The 22791-nt window shown below is 42.4% G+C and overlaps 1 protein-coding gene across 1 annotated transcript in view; it reads left to right on the forward strand.

The window, feature by feature from the left end:
* CANX (calnexin) overlaps nucleotides 1-18725 on the forward strand; it is a 40239-nt gene extending 21514 nt beyond the window's left edge. The window contains exons 3-15 of the mRNA XM_075602034.1: nucleotides 121-194; nucleotides 983-1041; nucleotides 2888-3029; nucleotides 3843-3924; nucleotides 4873-5065; nucleotides 7664-7853; nucleotides 10218-10331; nucleotides 10457-10613; nucleotides 11222-11437; nucleotides 12063-12182; nucleotides 13218-13359; nucleotides 16096-16235; nucleotides 17880-18725. Of these exons, the coding sequence (XP_075458149.1) occupies nucleotides 121-194; nucleotides 983-1041; nucleotides 2888-3029; nucleotides 3843-3924; nucleotides 4873-5065; nucleotides 7664-7853; nucleotides 10218-10331; nucleotides 10457-10613; nucleotides 11222-11437; nucleotides 12063-12182; nucleotides 13218-13359; nucleotides 16096-16235; nucleotides 17880-17933 (1683 nt within the window). The 3' untranslated portion in view covers nucleotides 17934-18725. The remainder of the gene's footprint in view (nucleotides 1-120; nucleotides 195-982; nucleotides 1042-2887; nucleotides 3030-3842; nucleotides 3925-4872; nucleotides 5066-7663; nucleotides 7854-10217; nucleotides 10332-10456; nucleotides 10614-11221; nucleotides 11438-12062; nucleotides 12183-13217; nucleotides 13360-16095; nucleotides 16236-17879) is intronic.
* The last annotated feature ends 4066 nt before the right edge of the window (nucleotides 18726-22791 follow it).

The following is a 22791-nucleotide window of genomic DNA, read 5'->3' on the forward strand; positions in this document are numbered from 1 at the left end:
TGACCAAGATACTTTTCAATCCGCGCGCAATTAAAATGTTTAGATCTCTGGAACTTGTGCTTTTGTATTGAATAGCTTAATAGTATGGATGTTAATGGATTGTTTGCTTGTTTTCTTTAGGTTACTTATAAAGCTCCAGTCCCAACTGGTGAGGTCTATTTTGCAGAATCGTTTGACAAAGGCACTTTGGAAGGGTAAGAATCAACTTTGAGACACTAAATCTTGATGCTTTCAGTTTCAACAAATATTTTAGTCATTTAATACTCTTAGCAGTTTGAATTTGGGATTTTGTCTTCCATCCCGACAGGATCCCAATAGTCTTTACCATTCTTGCCTTTCGATGAATCACAAAATGGTACATAGGTTGTCCCCCTTTTATGGTTCTCTGGGTCTGCATGACGGACTCCAGATGGACATGAAGCGAACTAAAGCACATTGGAAGTGTTTGCCTGCGCAATGTACAGAGTTAAGGTGAAACCTAGACATATGGTCCTAAAGGCACCCACGACTTCCTAACATTTCCTCCTTGGAAGAGAACAGATTTATCTTTGACTTGTATAGCGTTCCCGATTGTTAAACCATTTTCTCGACTTACATTTTGATTATTCCTAACCCAACAGAAGGCCTGCTGCCTATCTATTTATACATTTGATACCACAAGCACTTTTCAATTGCATTGGACAAGAACAAAATCTAGGTAGACACCACACTTTACCATTACATCTTTAGTTATGGATGCCACCTAATTGTCCACTTTGACATATTCAATTATGTTAATGTGACCAACACTTCATTATCATTTTGTTTTTAAAATGTCATGCTGCAAATAAGCTAGCCCCAGTATATGCCAATGGTGCCCGTTTTTTATTTAAAATCTTAACTTTGAGTGTTGCCGCAAAACCCGAAACTTGAGTTCTTGCATTTGCTTTGTAGAATTCCGCGTGTGTGCTGCCGTGTTTTCTAAACTCGAACTATTTTCTAGGTGGATTCTCTCCAAGGCAAAGAAAGATGACACGGATGAAGACATAGCCAAGTATGATGGTAAGGAGTTGTATCCCTTCTCGGATGATGAGCTTTCACTCGCTCAACAGACCTCATTGACTGTTTCTTATCTATGTCTTTTATAAATGCTTCACTTCACTGCAGGATTAGCTCCCTGTTGCTCTAATGGTCAAAAGTAATCGTTACTCCATGCAGAGTACTCAGTCTATAGGTATTCACTGAACACAACAATGAAGCAAAAATAAGACGTATTCTAAAACCCTTTTGTAGCTGTATAATTTTTCAAGTGATTTGAGCTGTATGCAGAATTTTACACTCGGCTGTTTAATGGTCCTTATGTTCCTATTTGACTTACATTTTACACCTTTGAGAATGAGTGCTGCAATGAGAGAGATTACTGCTTGGTCAGGTTTAGAGGGACACTAAGCAGGCATCACACAATCAGCATTGCATAGGTGGAGACTGCTGTTTACTTCAAGATCCTATTTTCAATAACGCGTTTGGGAGGCAGGATTTATGTTGAGATTTATTTTAGGTATGTTATCGCAATCTTTGCAATCAAACATTCAAGTGGCTAAATACTAGTTTACAAAGTAAAAAGGCATTATTGCAACCTTTAGGTCAATTCACTTAAGGACAGTTTAAAGAACAGACATGACATTTTGCTTCATTATTTTTTTCTATGCAATCCCTAATTGTTTGTTTTTTAAACCCATTTTATGTTCATGTTGCTTATTAGTGAACTTCTGCATGCTCTGTGCCTAGTTGCATAGTTATATAGGTTGAAAAAAGACATCAAGTTCAACCTATGCTAAAATATAGACGACCGATACTTAACCTATATTGGCGTTTACAGTATTTTGATCCAGGGAAAATGTGTAACATCCCATTGATATTTGGTTACTGTTTATAGACTTTTGCAAACCAACAAAAGGCTGCAATCTTCCCTAAGGAAAAAAGATTCCCTCCTTAGTAATGCCATGCATAGAAGCTTAAAATAACTTGTCTAAATGTAACCATGCTTATCAAAAGGTTACCTCCCTATATACAGTATGTAAGATCCCATATGGTGCACTTAAGACCTGCCTCTGATTAAAACGTAACATTTAAGAAGACCAAATCAAATGGTGCAGGTTGCAAACAAGTAAAAATTAATACTATTATTCTGGTAGAGACGACCTCTGCTGAATTAGTGCTGCGGGATCACTGCCGTCAACACAACGTGCTATGTGAACGAAGTGCACACACAATTGCTGTCAAGTGAAGCCTCCAAGATGCACCTTTCGTATTAATTTAGCCTTTTTAGAGAGGCTTTACTTGACAGCAATTGTGTGCACACACTTGGTTCACTTAGCACATCCTGTTGGCAGTGATCCCGCCGTACTAAGGGATCTTTTGTATATAGTGAGGTCATTGATTTAATCCTTGATGGCACCCCTCTGACTTTCACCACACAATGCAGTACAGGTTAGAGCAGGTATTTTTATTTTATTAAAGTTGATAGATTGATTCATCCCCCCTATTAATAAATCTTGCATGCAAAAACAGTTAAGCTTAATGAAGTAAGAGCTTCTTGTGCAAATTACAATTTGGAACTGGAAAAACATTCGTCCCAAGAAAATACTTTCTCGGGTTTTGTTTGCAAAATGCTTGTAAAGACAACTACAGTAAGTCTTATTACGTTTGGCTAATGAGAGATTGCTGTAGATTTATGTAGCCTAAATATATGCTCGGTAGAAAAAGAATGCAATTTTTAGCAGATGACATTTTGAATAGCTATTGTAATCTGTATTGTTTCTGTGTGTGAGTTGCTGAAGGTGTCGTGTTACTTCCTTGACAAAGCAGGCAAGAGGTCATTCATTTAGTCTTTATTGCTTTTTTGCAGGTAAATGGGAAGTGGCTGACATGAAAGAAACGAAACTCCAAGGGGACAAAGGACTTGTGCTGATGTCACGCGCCAAGCATCATGCTATTGCCGGCAAACTGAAGAAACCATTTGTCTTTGATAAGAAGCCCTTGATTGTGCAGTGAGTGTGGTGACCTTCTTTTAATTTACTGGTACTACCCTCATAGCTCTGTACCCATTACAGCAGGGGTGCGCAAAGTAGGGGAGGGGCGCGGCTGTTAGTGGCCCCCCGCGCTTCCCCGAAGGCATTTAAAATGCCGGGGATCACGCGAGGTCTCCGGCATTTAAAATAAATGCCGGGGATCACGCGAGGTCTCTGTACTCTTAACTTGCCTTCCAGCGACGCGTCTCCATGGCAACCCGGCATCAAATGACGACGCGGGTGACGTCACATGACCCGGCAATGTAATTTGAAGGGGGCGGGTGGCTTGAGCTGGAGAGGAGACGGGGCGCATGAAGGAAACTTTGTGCGCCCCTGTTTTACACTGTGATCACCTTTGCACGTGTAATTTATGAAAATGAGTTTGTTAAACTTTATTTCTTAAAACAGTTTTGTTCCTTTGACGAAGCGTACCTTGAAATGTACCTAGTTGCCTTGTTCTCTTTTTGGTTACAGTTATAATATATATTAAGCGTGTACACACTGTTGACAACATGCACAGCATTGTACATAGAACTTTGCAAGTGCTGTGTCCATGATCAGAAATGTTTACAATCTAGTTTTGGTGCTTGAGGCACGAGGGGGGATTAGGTGATTTGCCCAATCTCACAAGAAATGGACACTGAGATTCAACCCATGTTCTTCAAAGGCAGAAACATTACCAGTAAGCCACTTCTCACGTTTGGCATGGCGATAGTTTGCTTTGTAATTTGCATTTGGTTGTTAATAAATTAAATACTCTGTCTAATAAAGTGTTTGTTTTGGTCTATTAAGGTATGAAGTCAATTTTCAAAGTGGAATAGAGTGTGGAGGAGCATATGTGAAACTGCTATCAAAGTCTCCAGAGCAGAACCTGGTGAGTGTGCTCTGCATCCATATATAGTGCCGTGGTTTTCAGCCACAGAATTAGATTGACATTCTGGGGAACCCCAATGCCCTCTCGTCTCTCCCTTACGCGTGTGTGTATACTGTACGCACTCCACCTCTCTCTTATGCGCGTGCTCTCACCCCCTCTCTTCGATATATGCGCCCGCGCTCTCCCCCTCTCTTCGGTGCCCGCGCGTGTGCGCCCGCTACTCCCCCTCTCTTGTATGTATATATGTATGCGCCCGCTCTCTCCCCCTCTCTTGTGTATGTGTATATATGTATGCGCCCGCTCTCTCCCCCTCTCGTGTATGTGTCTATATGTATGCGCCCACTCTCTCCCCCTCTCGTGTATGTGTCTATATGTATGCTCCCGCTCTCACTCCCTCTCTTCGGTGTGCGCCCGCACTCTCCCCCTCTCGTGTATGTATGCGCCCGCGCTCTCCCCCTCTCATCGGTGCCCGCGCCCGTTCTCATACCCGATCCTTCCTCTTCCTCCTGTCAGCCGGAAGTTGACAAGACTTCCGGCGTCGGCAGAAGCAGGGAGAGGAAGGATAACAGCTGCTGCTGCTGCTGAGCTTGGGAGCTGCCGGGCCTATTACAGCTGGGAGAGTTGCTCGTGCTCACGGAACCCTGATTCAAAATTGCTGCTGTAATGCAAAGCCTGGACTAGCCCTGTCCATGGTGTGCGGTCTATTGCTTGTTCATGGTATTAAGAATTATCATTTATAACCATAAGCTTTATTGGATCCCCTGTTACTCAAAGGAGAGGGGTTATGCATTAAGCTGCGATAGTGCCTATGCATTTTGAGGAAAGGTTATATATTTGTGGTAAAATATTCTGACTATAATTCTGAAACATTATTGTAGGTTTGTCTACCACAGAACCCTGAAAATATGTCGTCCTTGTAAAACTTGTTCATTACCGCTCTTTCTTTAGGACCTGTTCCATGATAAAACTCCTTACACCGTCATGTTCGGGCCTGATAAGTGTGGTGAGGATTACAAACTGCACTTCATCTTCCGTCACAAGAACCCCAAGACCGGAGAGTATGAGGAGAAACATGCAAAGCGGCCAGATGCAGACCTGAAATCTTACTTTACAGACAAGAAGACCCACCTCTTCACTCTAGGTAACAGCATGGCACACCTCAGTGGAAATCTTGTATTTTTGGGATGGTTGATTATTTCATGTTTTTTTTACTTGGTTTTTGCAACTTGATTTTTCAGTTAACTGTATAGAGCAGGGGTGTGCAAACGGGGGGGGGGGGGCGACGACACAAACATTTTCAGGGGGGTGGAGCACGGTGGTTGCAGAGGCCCTGCACTCTTCCCCCAAGGCATTTAAATTAATGAGGTGGAATCGTGTGTGGTCTCTGCAACGTCCCTTACCTTGTCTTCGGTGAAGTGTCATCATGGTAACGCGATGCTGAAGACTAGGTAAGGTGGGGCCGCGAGCAGGCAGAGTGAGTGCAGCGGGGAAAGTTTGTGCACACCTGGTATAGACTACACCCTGCCCATGCGTCAGTCATTTCAATCACGAGTATGATGTAAACAAAAGTATACCGTGCCATTTTGTATATTCTTGTATTATCTACACATAATAAAATGTAAGATGGTTGGCTCATGGTTATGTTCTCTCGGGGCTTTGTTTTGTGGCAGTCAAGCCCAAGCCACAAGCTGTAGCATAATGCATGGCAATGCTTGATCAAATGTTTTTAATCTATGTGGTGATTAAATCCGCCATATTTTTTTTTTCTTTACAAAATGGGAACAGGGTGGTCTTTGGACGTGAACAAAATGTGTGTGTGTGTGGGGGGGGGGGGGGTGTGTTAGTTGGGGGAGAATGTTGATTTTGCATATTTTGTACAATGTTTGTTTGTGGTCAGAATGGTTTTGAAACATTTTATTGACCGTTTGCTGTGAAAAAGCAAGTTGTCTAAAAGACACAGGCTGGAATTAAGCACTATTGCAAGGATGGGCAACTCGGTCCTCGAGGGCCACCAACAGTTTGTGTTTTAAGGATATCCCTGATTCAGCACAGGTGGCTGTCAGACGCAGCCATCTGTGCTGAATCAGGGATATCCTTAAAACCAAACCTGTTGGTGGCCCTCGAGGACTGGCGCTGCCCACCCCAGAACTATAGGTTGAGTGCTGCAGCTGCACTCATTTGGAAACTTTTTTTTTTTTTCTTGCTTGTTCAAATTGTACGGAGAACAAAAAACCCGGGCGCTACCTAGGGGGATGGTGGGTATAGTAAAGGGGGGAATAGCAACCTTGGTGGTGGGCAAGGTATCCCTCTGCTTCTTTTCCGCCTGTGACTCTAAAGACCCCAATAAAGGATCTACCCAGGATCCTTCAACAAATGAGACAAGAAAAAAAGGGGGATGGGGGAGCACCGGTAGGTAGAAGGCTGGTAAAACCTAAATGGTCGTATAATGTTATATGACAATATGAAGGGTTTTCCTGACAATATGAAGGGTTTTGTGTGTGTAAAATAATTGTTAACACTCACACGGCCTTGTGCGAATGCTGTCGCATCAAGGTATCTTTAAGACTCCCTTTTCTTTCTTCTTCCTTCTGTCGTCTCCTTTCTGTCTTCTGGATTTTTCCTCGCCACCCTGCGTCTGTATCTTTCTTCTCCTACTTCTTTGATGTTTATCTCGCCCTCGGAATAAATATATACACAAAAATGTGTGAGCGAACTGTGATTTTATCAGGGAAGGTATCTGGATATATGTTAAAAATATATATAAATATATATAAAACACTCACACGGGCGTGTGTGCGTGCGCTCTAAGGGATGGTCACTTGGTCTTTCAGGGGCAATCCCACTTCTTAAAGTAAAGTATAAGCTCTTGGTCTCCAATACACAGCAGCAGCACGATGTAAGCTCTCAGAAGGGCTTTTCCAATAGTCCTGCAGTAGGACAGTGCTTTGACCTGGAAGTAGAGTGTTCCCGGGAAATCAGGACTATTGGAAAAGCCCTTCTGAGAGCTTACATCGTGCTGCTGCTGTGTATTGGAGACCAAGAGCTTATACTTTACTTTAAGAAGTGGGATTGCCCCTGAAAGACCAAGTGACCATCCCTTAGAGCGCACGCACACACGCCCGTGTGAGTGTTTTATATATATTTTTAACATATATCCAGATACCTTCCCTGATAAAATCACAGTTCGCTCACACATTTTTGTGTATATATTTATTCCGAGGGCGAGATAAACATCAAAGAAGTAGGAGAAGAAAGATACAGACGCAGGGTGGCGAGGAAAAATCCAGAAGACAGAAAGGAGACGACAGAAGGAAGAAGAAAGAAAAGGGAGTCTTAAAGATACCTTGATGCGACAGCATTCGCACAAGGCCGTGTGAGTGTTAACAATTATTTTACACACACAAAACCCTTCATATTGTCATATAACATTATACGACCATTTAGGTTTTACCAGCCTTCTACCGGTGCTCCCCCATCCCCCTTTTTTTCTTGTCTCATTTGTTCAAATTGTACGTAATACAAACTCTTGAGTAATTCCTCCACCTCACTTAGTTGAGGGGTGTGGGGACTTCAAGCATTTTACAGTGGTTTGCAGCAATTATAAGAAGGTGACCAATTCTAAGGTGTGTTGGTGGATTGAAGTGTCTGTACATCGCAGTCACTCTTGTATGTTCCCCTTTATTCAGTTTCCAGCTATTTGTTCCTAAACCCTATGTTTTCTTCTCCCCAATCAATACAGTCATGAATCCCGACAACAGTTACGAAATCCTGATTGACCAAAACGTTGTAAACAGCGGAAACCTGCTGACTGACGTGAACCCCCCTGTTAATCCTCCCAGCGAGATAGAGGATCCAGACGACCAGAAGCCTGATGATTGGGACGAGAAACCCAAAGTACCCGACCCTGATGCTGTGAAGCCTGAAGACTGGTAAGTGTTTAGATGTTCCATCCATGGTGGTATGTGCGAAAAAGCATTGCTATGGCGTTTGAACCCTGCAGACCATTTCATCCCATAACCATACTCTTGGACCTTCCTTCCCATCTCTTGGGAGGGGGGGGGAAAGCCACATTCGTGGCAAGCAGCACGAACACTAATGTTCCTATGCTCACGTTTATTTTGTAGTATTCTGGCTTGTGACTTTGACATGTTGGTACAATGTCCAAAAATAAACGGTTCATTGTTTAAATAAATCTAGAATTGTTACAATTCAAGAAAACTGTTGGCTATACATCCCAGGGTCATCTGGTTACCTTCACCAGTCTGAGAACAAGTTTCATGACAATTCAGATTACATAGGTGATCATATAAACTTGTGCATATTAAAAATAGTTTGCTTGCTTTACACTATACGCGCGTCCTTAGTCTAAGGTGATAACCACGCTTGCAAGTGGTATGAACACGTAGGTGTAATCAGAGGGTGTAGCTGTATGGACACTTTTGGAATAATCCCTAGAATACCGATCTTGGGTTTACCATGAACACTTGTCACTTAGGGGCGAGAAGACCCCTCTGGGGTATGAGGGGGTCGAATGTTTGAGCATGAACTGTCGGTGAACAGGACTCGTTTTTAAGACTGTGGTATTCCACACACAGAGGTTCAGCAAAGGCATTGTTCACTCGGAGCATGGCCCCTTGTGTATCAAATGAAGCAGACAGGCTCAAGGAATTTTATTTAGCTTGAATCAATGCAGAACAAACAGGGCCGGTTTTGGTCCTGGCTTAATACATATACACATTTGTAGGTCACTTGCAGCAAAGAGGTCCTACTTGAATATAAACAGAGTAACTCCTAGTAGCCTGATGTTTATGCTTAGTTGATAAACAGTACAACAAAATAGGAACAAGTCCCTAGGCTATGCGTGAAACGCTTTTGAGTTTTTCTACCTGCACTCCACTTTGAACACCATGCAATAAAGGTGTTTTTATTTTAATCACTCCGTGTTCAGCCCCAATTTTGCATTGCAGCAGTGGTCCGCTTTTGTTCTTTCTGGAATCTTTTCTAGTTGATAAACAGGTCTAGTTTTTAGACAGTTGGAGTTGTATATAACCAGTGAAGATTTTCATATGAAATACAGTGCCAATGGGTAGGTGGCCCAAGCGATATAGCTATACCTATAATCGGGGCTCGACAAATGCACTCATCTGAGGCGAGTGCATTTTACCCACTCGAGAGACTTACCGGCGGCGTCTCCCTGCTTTTCTCCCTGCAACATGTCTCCCCTGTAACTCCCGTAAACATGGCCGTGCTGTGTCAAATGACGCTGCATTGCCATGACAACTTGACGCTGCGTAGAGTCCCGATGTCATGGCAATGCTGTCATTTAACGCTTTGCAGCCATGTTACTGGGGAGACACGGAATTTGCAGGGGGGGGGGAAGCAGGAGAATGCTGGGAGACGCCACACCCCACTGGTAAGACTCGCAAGTTTTTTTGTTTGTTTTTTGGTGGGGGGGACTTTAAATAGCTTATTCTCTGATAGAGGGAGTCATTTTTAGGGAGACAATACTAGCATAGCACCGATCTATATAGTCTGGTCATAGAAACATATGTTAATTTTGTTTTGAAAAGACCTGTCTATTGTGGCCTGTGAGACGAGGATCAGTAATTCCTAATTATCAGCATTGAGCAACGTAGACGCATTTAAATTGGCGCTTTGTGGTGGTTAAGCACAATGGCATGTTTGTTACATAGGAACTACTCGTGGTGACCTGAAATTGTATACACTGTTAGGGTTATTGTTTTCTCTGGAGCATATATTAACACTTCTGCCGATATGAAATATAATCTGTTATGGTGTGATCCTTCCTTCTTTTCTACCATGACATACGTTTAGGTTGCTCCATGGGAATAGTTTCCGGAGTTCATTTTAAATGACACCATATTCTAAAAACTTCCCATGTGTGAGTGCAGCACATGATCTGATCAGCCTTGTATTTGGCACCCTTTATCCATCATGTAGATTTTAAATGTATCCTGGAAGAAAACTGATAATGAAAGTTTGCATATAGATTCTAGTGTTGCCCCTTTAAGCATTCTCCGCATGTAAAATAGGATTTTGTGTGAATATATTCATTGGGGGTTTATTTCACAATGTACAAAATAAAAAAATTATCACAGCTGCTCAAACTTGGGATTACATTAAAAGCTCAACAGACACAAGTTTCCATTTCTCACTCTTGTGGTCCATCTCTTGATCTCAGTCATCTAATACAGTTTATCTTCAGCAAACATTTCTGCATCTTTCCCATGCTTTTTGCTTTCTAATCTTTATTTAAACCGTCATGCTTTCAGGGATGAGGACGCCCCTGCAAAGACCGCTGATGAAAGTGCTGTGAAGCCTGAAGGTTGGCTGGATGATGAACCTGAATACATTGCTGACCCTGACGCAGAGAAGCCAGAGGATTGGTAGGTGACCTCTGGAATTTTCTATGCTCCCCTTTTTGTTTTCTGCTCGTTGTGGAGCTGCAACTATTGACCTCGGCCCGCCGCTGAACCTGTTTTTTTTTTGTTTTTTTTAATCCCTTCAATAGGGATGAAGATATGGATGGGGAGTGGGAAGCACCTCAGGTGGCAAACCCTAAATGTGAGGCTGCTCCTGGATGCGGAGTCTGGCAGCGCCCTACTATTGATAACCCGAACTACAAAGGCAAATGGAAGGCACCAATGATTGATAATCCCAGCTATCAGGTGAGAACTTTACTCGGCAAACGCTAATATTTCACTTTGTGTGTTGGCACAATAGATGGAAATTGCAGGAATTTTCAGTCTCTCTTTTTCAGTACATGGTCGGGTATAGAAGGGGCATCTTGGCTTCTTGTCATACACTTCTTTTTTAAATCCTACGGTCAACATCACAACTTTCTCCCACAATACTCTCCTGTTTTTTGTCTGAACATTATTAACTTAGAATGACACTGCAAACATCTTTCCTAAGATTGTGTTGGAGTACTGGTTCTTTTTTGAGTGTACAGAAAAACAAACTCATTCTTTACCACAGACCAAAAATAGGGGCAAAATACATCTTTTACAGTTTCAAAACTATAGCAGGATTTATGCCGACTACATTATTTACTTACCCTTTGTGTATAATTAAAGTGGAATGCTGGCTATCCTGAACATGTAGTATTATGGTGGCACCATCAAGATTGTCCATTGGCAAAGTTATTCGTTATCCTGACAGTGTATACTGAAGACCCTTGGCAATGATACAACACACATCTGAAAGCATAGTCATCTAGTTGCTAGATGGCATAGTTTTGGCACCACCAACCAACTTTCTCCTATGTTCCTTACAGGGCATCTGGAAACCACGGAAGATTTCAAACCCAGATTTCTTTGAGGATCTGGAACCGTTCAAGATGACTCCCTTCATCGCCGTAGGGCTTGAGCTGTGGTCCATGACCTCTGACATTTTCTTCGACAATTTCATTGTGTGCTCAGACAGAGCTGTAGCAGACGACTGGGCTAATGATGGCTGGGGCCTGAAAAAGGCAGCTGATGGGGCTTCTGAGGTAGGAGCTTGCATGCTTCCAACAACAAAGACCTGTTCTTTATTTCGTGTTGGCAAGACTGGGATATAGCTCAACTTTTAGAAACCTTCTTGAAATCACTGGAGAAGTTTAAACTAATGGAACATTACAGTTTGTGCTAGAAAAAAATAGCTGGATTAAACAAATCTATCCTTTTTTATAGCAAGACATCTAGCTAGTTTTAGATCCATGTGACGTCTCGCTGCCATTTTGTCCGTTTCTGCATTTGTCGTCTTATGTAATTTCAGTTTTAGCTGCATCGCCAAAGCTTCTTTTCTTAGTTTCATTTAGTTGAGTAGTTAAAGCTCCGCCCTCTATTTGAGTCCGAGACACACATGCTAAAATACCATGGCCAGCACTTGAATGCGGTTGCTGCCTCCTTGCTGCTGTCAAGTTACTCTTTTGGCAGTAAAACAAGCAATTAGGTAGCAACACTACCTGTAGATTTCTGATGTACATTTTGGAACAACATTGTGACATATACAGATATGATGGCTCTCGGTGTTCTGTTTTTATAAGGGTCAGTGTCTGTGAAATCTTCCATCTGAAGGATTTCTCCTGGGGGTTACTAGTTTTTCTGCAGTTTATAATGAAGGTTTGTTCTCAGCCTGGTGTTGTGGGACAAATGATGGCGGCTGCCGAGGAGAGACCCTGGCTCTGGGTTGTCTACATCCTGACTGTGGCTCTGCCAGTCTTCCTGGTCATACTGTTCTGCTGTTCAGGAAAGGTAACTTATGGCATGAGGGTAGTACATGGGTGAATTGGGAATGGCAATGCAATATTTTTATTTGTGGGCATTCAATAACCAGGTGAACTCAGACTACATACTAATGCAAACTGTCAACACAGATGACTGTATACACTACGTGTGGCCTACTCCTACTAAAGACCTTCATGTAAAATGTATAATTTACTTGGCTTAGAAAGATAGCCAACTCCTGTCTTCAAGGGTCACCAACAGGCCAGGTATTGGGGATATCCCTGTTCAGCACAGGTGGCACCGTCATGACAGCCACTGATTGAACCACCTGTCCTGAAGCTGGCATATCCCGAATACCTGACCTGTTGGTGTCCCTTGAAGACTGGAGTTGGCTATCTTTCTAAGCCAAGTAAATTATACATTTTACATGAAGGTCTTTAGTCATATTTGTTCCCACTATCTTTATGCTGCAAGATTAGCTTACAATGTATGTATATGTCCTATTTCTGGTAACGGGCACATGGACATGATATCCATGGGTTACACAAAACCAAGAACTAGGGTCCAGTATTTAACCAGATACTTATTTTCTATTTCTACTAATGGTGCTTGAAGTATCGACCTTCATATTGGTTACACAGTGTCCACACTGTTGTTCCTCACTCTTTGTTTATGAAACCAAGAATGTCTTGTATAGGGTATTGTGTTGCTGCTTTGAAATAATACTTCATTGTTCAGTGAACCTCCTAACCAGATTTCTAGAAGGGCTTATTGGTTCAACAATGTTCATACCTAAATTACCTTTTGATCCCACATTCTGATTTCAGAGGACAGAGCACTAGGTTTGCGCTTCACGACAACCTGTACATTCTATGGAAGAAAAATAATAGAATTATTTGGTTTTGTCGTTAATTGTTTAGTGCTGTGAATTCTAGTAATGGAAAAGTAAATCCAACGTGGTCGTTTTGTATTTGTTTATTTTATTTTTTATTTTTTATTTTTATTTATCTGCTTCAGATCCTCTCATTTAACATTGCTTCATATCCACTTGATTTGTTGCAGAAGCAGCCAGCTGACGCAGGGTATAAAAAGACTGATGCTCCCCAGCCTGATGTGAAGGAGGAGGAAGAGGAGGGGGAAGAAAAGGAAGCGAACAAGGATGTGGAGGAAGAGGAGGATGCAGAAGAAGAAAATGACAAGCAAGGTAAATTGAGGGTTTGCTTGAGGCGATTTAATACCATCCAATGGACAATAGTATCAGTTACTACGGCCCCAGTGGTCATGGCTGCATGCGTGCCGGAGCGCCTGGCGGCGTATGCACCAGTTTCAGTCGCGACCTGTGGTTTGCCGCTGCGCTTGGTGGCGAGCAGGAGATCCGACGGCGGGGGGGGGGTGGCGTGCGGCCATTACGTCATGGTTCGCCCTTATTGGCTGAACCTCCACCATGACGTGGCCAATGCTCGGCCGCCGCACCAAAAGACAAAAATCTTGTCTCTTGACCAAGGCGGTCGCACCTTGTGCACGCACACACACCGACTGGGGCCTGCCCCATAGAGGGTTGTGCCTTGTGTGCGGCGCGCATGCCTTAGTGCACGTAGCAGCGGCCACTGGGGATCTAGCCTTAGTTATGTCACTGTAAGGAGTGGGCAAAACTGGATTACAGCTTTGACTACATAGTGAGTTGTGGGTTCGACCAGTGATATCCCATCTTCTATATTACAAACAGATTATATTAAAATCTTGACCTATGTTACTCAGACTACCCTCTGCTGCCTGTTCTTCCTCCATCTCCTCAGGACTTTGCCGACTATTTCAAGGAAAAGGTGTAATCCATACGTCGGGCAATCCCCTCTGTATCCTCCTCCCATCCTGCACCTCTTCCTAACTATCCTCTTGCATTCCTTGACTCTTTATCCGCTGTCATGGAGGAGGATGTTGTTGCTGATCTCCTCTTCTCCCTCTACTACCTGCCTTTTGCCACTAAACTTCTCGAATGTCTTGTATTCTCTCGCTTGCTTCATTTTCTCACCACCTATTCTCTCCTCTACCCTCTACAATCCTGGCTTCCGCACTGCTCACTCCACTGAAACAGCCGTCGGTAAAATAACTAATGACCTCCATGCTGCCAAAGACAGAGGCCATTACACTCTGCTCATATTACGCGACCTCTCTGCAGCATTTGATACTGTGGACCACCCTCTTGTCCTTCACATTCTCCATACTTTTGGCATTCATAACAAAGCTCTAGCCCGAATCTCCTCTTATCTCTCCCATCGTACTTTGTGTCTCTTTTGCAAACACCTCCTCCTCATCTATTGATCTCTCTGTGGGGGGTAACCCAGGGCTCTGTCCTTGAACCTCTTCTCTTTTCTCTTTACACACTCTCTAGGTGACCTAATCACATATCTTGGGTTCAAATATCACCTCTATGCTGATGACACACAAATTTACTTTTCTACCACTGACCTTACACCTGCTGTACAGACTAAAGTTTCTGAATGTCTCTCTCTGATATCATCCTGGATGACCCACCGCCGACTTAAACTTAGCAAGGCAAAAAGAGAGCTCCTCATACTTCCTCCCAAACCTGGCCTTATTTCGTCCTTACACATTACTATTGGAAGTACTATCATTCACCCAGTAGCCCAAGCATGCTGCCTAGGGGTCACAAAAAAATTGTTGTTTTTCCCCCCCAATTTTACCAAGATACGCCTTTTCCTCTGTTGGTCGACTGCAAAAACTCTGACACAGACCCTCATTCTCTCCCATCTCAACTACTGTAACCTGCTGCCTGGCCTTCCTGCCTCCCCTACAATCTATCCTAAATGCTGCTGCCAGAATCTACTTTTTCTGAAATTTGTCTCAGCGTCTCCCCTGCTGAAATCCCTCTCCTGGTTTCCTATCAAATCCCATATCGCACAACCCATTCTCATCCTCGCTTTTAAAGCTTTACACTCTTCTGCTCCTCCTTACATCTCAGCCCTAATTTCTCTATACACCATCCCAACTTTTGCGTTCTGCTCAAGGATGTCTTCTCTCTAGCCCTTTTGTGTCTAAAGCCCTCTCCCGCCTTTAACCCTTCTCACTGAATGCCCTTCAACTCAATACCCGACTAGCACCCTCTCTAGCCACATTTAAGACCCACCTTAAAACACACCTGCTTAAGGAAGCATATCACTAGCTTCATGGCTGATAACCAACACCTCATACATTAACCTTGGCCCCTTGCAGACGCACTTACTAGAACACCCTCCTACAGTTTCTGTATGTTCTTCCTTCCAACAAATTTGATTGTAAGCTCTCCGGAGCAAGGACTCCATTTCCTAAATGTTACTTTTATGTCTGAAGCACTTCTCCCCTTTGTGTTTTATATTTATGATTGTAACGTGCATCACTGCTGTGAAGCGCTATGTACATTAATGGCGCTATATAAATAAAGACATATTTGATAAACACAATCGGAACTTGATTATTTGTACCTCTTCTTAAGGTAAACTTCTGTTACTTGAATCAGCAACACACCGGCATTACCCTGCAGCATTGAATTAATTTGAAGGGCCATCGTTTATTATTAGAATGTCAATCTTTTGTTTTCTGCTGGAGGTCAAGAGAAAATAGACAAACTGCAACATGGCAAAAAAATATACGGGCTGTAGAGGCTGTAAATAGTTGCCGGTTTAAGATCACATCAGTGAGACTGGTACTGTAGTGCCGACGAGTATTCTAAAACAAATCTGGGGCAATCGCCAACAAGACCCAGGTACATGCTGGGAACATGCTGCAACATTTCAATGACATTTCTGCAGTCAAGGCAAATTTTAGCATACTCGTCGGCGCACCTGTACTATTGCGTGCCTGTTTTTAGTACGTCCTATCAATTACTTTTTAAATTCTACACCTGGATTGACGCATTGATCTCATTTCGGTCTTGTGCTTATAGAGGAAGAGAAGCAGGAGAATGGTGAAGAAGATGCAGGGCATGGAAGCCAGGAAGAGGACGACGAAGAAGAAGAAGAGGAGGAGGAGGTGGACGACGATGAAGTGGAGGTGGAGGAGAAGAAGCAGGAGAGCAAACCTAAGGTGAGTAACGGCACAATATGACCTAGAGTGCTGCAGAGGACTGAAGTTAAGTGCATTGCCGTGGAAGTGCGAAAATTCACCTTTTGGGGGAAGAGGTAGAGATTGCTGCTTGAATGCGTTGATTCAACAGTATTTTTGATACACCGCAAAGAAGATGGTTTATGTAATATAAATCACAGCTCTTTTTCCCAGGGGAACCCCTTATGGAGGTATGTAAATGTTTTGGGCATGGGTGCTTACCCTTCAGATTAGATGCGACAGAAAGGGTTGAGAATGGATTACTGTACATTTTCTAACCACGTTTTTGTACAGTAGCTCACTCTTGGTCACTGCTGCTTTCAATGTTGTTATTGCTCTTTAGAATTAAGAATGGCAACTACTCAAAACATGGTGATGTACATGTGTCCTACAGAGCTGGGCCACTCTTCCTCATTTTAGTATCCGGCTACCACATCGTAAATCCCAGGAACAAGGTTTTCATAACATGGTTTATTGACTACTGTATGGTTAAATACTACTAACTGAAATGTGTGGCAAGTATGCGATCATAAGAAACAAGAATTATGGCAATGAGCCCTCTACAAGTGTATAGCTAAAGATGTACAGGAACGCATATATAATGGTGCAGAATAGCATACAGTATTTCAAGAGTCACGTAAATTAGAAAAAATGTAAGCATCTTTAAAAAAAATCATTTTTTGTTTCCATATATGTAGCATTTGATTACCTTTATTGAAAATGAATTAGCTAGACAGACTATCGATTAGTTCTCCTGTGATCGATCAGCAAAATCCTACTTCCCAGGGTTCGCTAAATGGTTGCCTTTCAGTTTCAAATCAATCCTTCAGTTGGTGTAACTCAGCAGCTACAATGTATTCTTATATTACTAAGGTACCATTATCTATTACAGTTTGCAGCTCAAACTGCTGTGAATATTGGCAAAAAATTATCACAAACAGGAAAGTGTTACAAATAACTTGCCCTGCTTGGGAGGTGGGCTAAATCCTGGTATCGAAATCAAAAGATGCTCAGTATATTAAAACTCGTTAAAAATGGCATTGAGTTGAATTTTAAGATAAAAAAGTAAGTACTGTATTATCTAATACTGCAGAACTGATTTATTTTAAATATATCTATCTCGCATGTAAGATATTGCTTGGATTGCACCTTTAAAATATGTTAAGCAATACAAGGGGAGATTGTAAAACTGAAAACACTTTTTTGTGGACTTAACCCCATTCAATTGGGCAACAATTAAAAAAAAAAAAGTCCCAATAATTGTAAGTCTGATGGAAGGTTTAGGATGGTGTTGTAGCTTCTCGGGGTTAAACCCTTCATCTGTATACACATGTGCCAGGCGCATTTATTGTATGGTTGGCTGACCAACATCAGAAAACATTTAAGTAGAAGGGTCACAAGTTTAATTAATATAATTTTAGAAGCATTGAAAAACTTTGAAATGAGTTTAAGTGTGAAACAGCTTTATGCAAATAGCATCAAATGAGCAGGAATAGACTGTCCCCATGGGCCTCCTCATGTTGACACTAGGTTTAATTTATTTCCTAGTACTAAAGTAGTAATTCTTAAAATAAAACCTCAAGCTGCAATTATGTTTTACATGCAATTGTTTTTCTCTTTGAACAGGAGGAGGATGTTTTGAATAGATCTCCCAGAAATCGAAAACCCCGAAGAGATTAAAAGTGAAATAAAAATCCACCCATGAACTTGAATATTTGGCAAAGTTAATATAAAAAGCTTACAATTTCTACAGAGTTGCAAAGAAAATGAGCACCTGGGAACATCGTACACTAAAACCACAAGACATTGTCACCCACAGGTTGCAGCTGAAAACTTGCAATATTAAACGGTGTTTCTAGAATTTGCAATCATGAGTGTGACAACCATCATTCCTGTAATATGAATGCATTTAACAGTAGTTGACTTATCTGTGGGATATGCAGTGTAACAAGAAAAACTAACTGTACTGGTTTGTTTTTATTTTTTTTTTATTTTAAAGATCTTTTTAAAAGAAAAGAAAAACAATATAGTATTGCCAAAATCTTCCGAACTTGTCGGTGTAATGAAATGTATTAACCCTAGAAGAAAAAAATGATGGAAAACTTTAGGAACATATTGTTAGATATAAAATGCAGAGTTTTTTTTTTATGACCGAGCTCGGTTGTGTTGTTAATTCCTTCCTGTTAAAATAACACTTTCCTCCTGATCACTGAGGTGTCCTGAATAGATTGTTTTTGCTCCTCATTGGTTTAAACTAAAGAACTCCTGAAACATGTACAGTTCATGCTGCTTTGATTCTTGAGAGCATGTTCATTTCCTGACATCATGCATGTTAAGCCACCAGAGCTCTTAAATGACACGAGGGCTTTGTGGACCAAAAATAAGAACTCTTAATTAAGCCGGTTCTAGAATTCCCCCTCTTCTGTGTGTGCGTGTGCGCATATGTAAATATAAATATATACATATACCTTTCGATTTGCGTGCTTTCTTAGTTCTACTGAAGTTGATCAGCGTTTGAAATCTTGTTCCTCCCAGTCCTGGTTTGTTTTTTGTCCTTTTAGTGCAACTTATCACTCAAAATGCTCATTGCCAACTGCTAGGAGTAAATTTGCTTCCTAGGAGGATCCATAGTCATTTAAAGCAGCATTGCAGGTTATCACAATATTGGCACTCGCTTGTTACCGATCTATACCTTCTAGCGAGGACAATTGAATAGTGCCAATATGGCTTCAATGTTGGCATTGTAATTTAAACGTGCTTGGGGTTCAGCTGTCTTAGACTTGTCCAGAACTCTGTTCCTACTACACCTCCCATTTCCTCTCCCAGGCATTCAGAGCACAATGAAACAGCGGCACATTAATGCTTCCTTTCACGGAGAGGGCAGATGATTGAGTATTGACATGTACTAGATTGATACAGTGGCTATCCCACAAAATTACCAGATTATTTTAATGGCTGTAAAAACTCAAGAGCAATGCAAAATAATGCTTGCGTATTTAATTGTTTAAACGTACAGCGCTGCTTGAAGACTTGACGTTCTAAGCTTAAAGGAGCAGTGCTTGGGAGCGGTGGTCTCTGGTGTTGAGCCACATTAATTTCAGCTACAGGGACTCCCTGCTTACCGGAGAAGGTGCCTTGGTAGCAGCTTCGGCTGGGCACCCACTATGGCGGTTTAAACCTCCTGTGGGCTGATAGGAAGCTATGACATAATCCCTTGCGGCTTCCTATATGTTCGTGTGACTTTGGAGCTTTCAACGTAACAGATACCGGCAGCACCTTTTTACATGTAAGTATCTCGGGAAGCAGGGGTTCCCAGAGCTGAAATTAACGCAGTTCAGCTCCAAAGACCAACTGCTTCAATCCTGATGGGAAATAAATATTAGAAATGTAAGGTACGGCTTCTTTAAAGCAACTATCGGCTAATTTTTCACAGAGATTGAAATATGTATATTGGCTTTAATATTCATTTGTTGAACCCTATTGGCAAACAGCCGATGTATATTAGTACCCTCCAGATCTTCATTTAGTATGGAAATCCCCATTGGCCAGTGGAATGGGTCAAAAGGCTCACTGAAACTCTTCACACATCACCATGAAAAGTTATGTTATACTGAAAGGTGTTTGACAGGTAACTGCAAATGCTCAGAATTCTTACATTGCTGCATGTTCATATTCTGGGCAAATCTAACAATTTTGTTCCCCCCTGCTTACAATGAAATGCTGCTTTAAGTACCGCCTGTCAAGTTCTCCTTTTTCATGTTCACTTTTGCTTACCCTAATGCCATTACTGCATGTTTATTACTCCTCACCTGCAGCAGTAAAGGTTGCAAGAGTGATCATCATTTGAAGAGTTAAAACCTTGTTCTAAGGTGGCAAATTAAGTATTTGGGGGAGAATTTAAGGGGTGGGCTGATGGGTAGGCCTCTAATTTGCTGTAAACGTGTGAAGTCTTTTTAATTTGCTCTTGTAGCAGTTGCATCATAAATTATATTGTTGATGTAGGGGTTCAGAGTTTGAACACAAACCTTTTATAAAAAATAAAAAAAATTATTGCATAAATACTGCATTTTGTTATAGGTCTGTCTTGTTTGTATACAATAATTAGGTTTATAAGTGATATCAAATGTTCACCGTCCCATTTTACCAACCCAAATAAAATTGGATTAGGTAATTGTAAAGCAAGTTTTTAGGAAAGACAAACTGATCAACTGAGGCTCGTCCTGTACATCATTATTTAAGGACACCAGTCACCTTTGTCAGAAACTGACATTACTTTAAGCCTTTTACATGAATGATTACTAGGCTAGTTAACCCCCTCAATGGAAATGAGTGAAGCTGAACTTTTAACCCCAAAAATCATTACACAAGCCACCAGGTTTCAATTTGTACACTTTTAAAAAATATATATATATATATTATTATTATTAAAGCACAAAGACCACTAAATCCAGAAGTATTCCAGTGGCCTTTGCTACTTTTGATAAATATTTTTTTTTATTATAGTGAGCTTTATCCTAAGAAAATAAGCCATCCTGAGTAAGACCAGGCTGCATCTTTAAATAAAGACTTGTTAGACCCTTGTAGGAAAAAAAGGCCCAGCTACACTAGAGCAGATATGCATATTAAAATTCTAAACAACCAGTTTTTGTTGGATTTGCTCAGAACATGTGCCTGTCCTACTCATTCCCATAGGGAGCCTTTTAAGAGGACATGGATGGGCAGACCTCTCCATCCTTAAACCAAACAAAGATAGTAGTTGCCTTTTTAAGATGCTGCTCAAGAATTTTTATACCAAAAAAAAAAATGTTTACTTGCTTTATAGTTAAAGTAGCAGGGTTTTTTCCCCCCCAGGGGACTCCGATTCTCTAGATCAGGCCTGCACAACTTGTAAAGCGAGAAGGGCCAAACTGCTCCAAGGAAAACAGATTTGGGCCACACGAGTAAAATCACCATCATATCTCCTCCAGCACCCCTCATCAATCTCTTCCAGCACCCCTCATAATCATATCTGCCCCAGCACCCCATCATCCTCATATCTCCTCCAGCACTCATCAACCTTTGTGAGACTCACGCTCTCTCTCACCCCCATCTCTCCCCCTCACCCATACACAATACTCCCCCTCCACATAATGCACAATACCCCCCTGCAGACCACACACATTCCACCCCCCTGCATATCACATCACACCCCTGCACCTCACTCAGTCCCCTGCACCGCACCTCACTCAGTCCCCTGCACCTCACCTCACTCAGTCCCCTGCACCTCACCTCACTCAGTCCCCTGCACCTCACCTCACTCAGTCCCCTGCACCTCACCTCACTCAGTCCCCTGCACCTCACTCAGATCACTCAGTCCCCTGCACCTCACCTCATTCACTCCCCTGCGCCTCGCCTCCCCCCCTGCGCCTCGTCTCCCCCCCACCCCTTGTCCCCCCCCCCACCCCTTGTCCCACCCCACCCCGTGCCTCACTCCCCACCCCTGTACATCACGGCGGCAGAGCAGGCAGGACTAGCACACTTGTGCAGTCCTGAGAGCAGGCTCGAGGGGGAGAGCGGGCTCGCGGGCGGGACAGGAGGGGGTTTGCGGGCGGCAGAGGAGGGGGAGAGCGGCTCGCGGGCGGCAGAGGAGGGGGAGAGCGGCTCGCGGGCGGTAGGGGAGTGGGAGAGAGCAGCTCGCGGGAGAGGAGGGGGCAAGATGCCGCGGACCGCACAATGAGTGCAGGCCTGCTCTAGATACATATACCAGTAAAAGTAGCGTGTTCTAGTGCCCTCTAGGGGCAAACAACATTTCGGTCAAAATCTTGATCTGTTGTGGTTCCCTATTGACACACGTTTTGAAACCCCCTGTTTCACTGGTACCTTTATAGGTGTGTATCTTGGAAACCCGAGGGGCAGGTCGTCTCCTCGGGAACCTCCTCCTGGGAATTAAACATGTTGCAGTAGAAATCAATGTGGTATGACTACTTTTATCAACATACGCTTCTCAAAGAAAATAGCTCAATGGCTATTGACAATGCAACTTGTGGATCATACGTGTCCATAACTTCAGAGTAATGAATGCTTCACACATAACATTTTGATAATACTTGAATTCTACCATAATGGATTCTTTGTTCAAGAAACAAACCAAAAAAAAAAAAAACATTTTCCACCTGCATCCATCCATAAACTAGGCTGTTTTGATGTTGTATTTATCTTGGGAACGTTTGGCTTTCTTGTGGGTTTTGTTCAACATCAAACAAAATCCCTGATGTATGTGTTCACAAGTTTTCAAGATTTCACATACTTCTTCACATGTTACACCTAAACCCTTTTGAGTGCCTCAGGATGTAGTGACTACGTCATGAGGACTGGCACTCCAGGGGCCCCGTGATGTGAAATGTCCTGTCCAAAAGGGTCTTAACCTGGTTAAATCACGTCTACGCTCCCATGAAGCACGTGATGCGATCTGCCTTGTAGGGAAAGGGACGTTTTCTGCTTCCCCAAAAATGGCTGCAATGATCATGTCACTGAACTGTGCCGGAAGGGCACCATGAAC

The sequence above is a fragment of the Ascaphus truei genome, chromosome 5, assembly GCF_040206685.1.
Source record: "Ascaphus truei isolate aAscTru1 chromosome 5, aAscTru1.hap1, whole genome shotgun sequence".
Classification (NCBI taxonomy): Eukaryota; Metazoa; Chordata; class Amphibia; order Anura; family Ascaphidae; genus Ascaphus; species Ascaphus truei.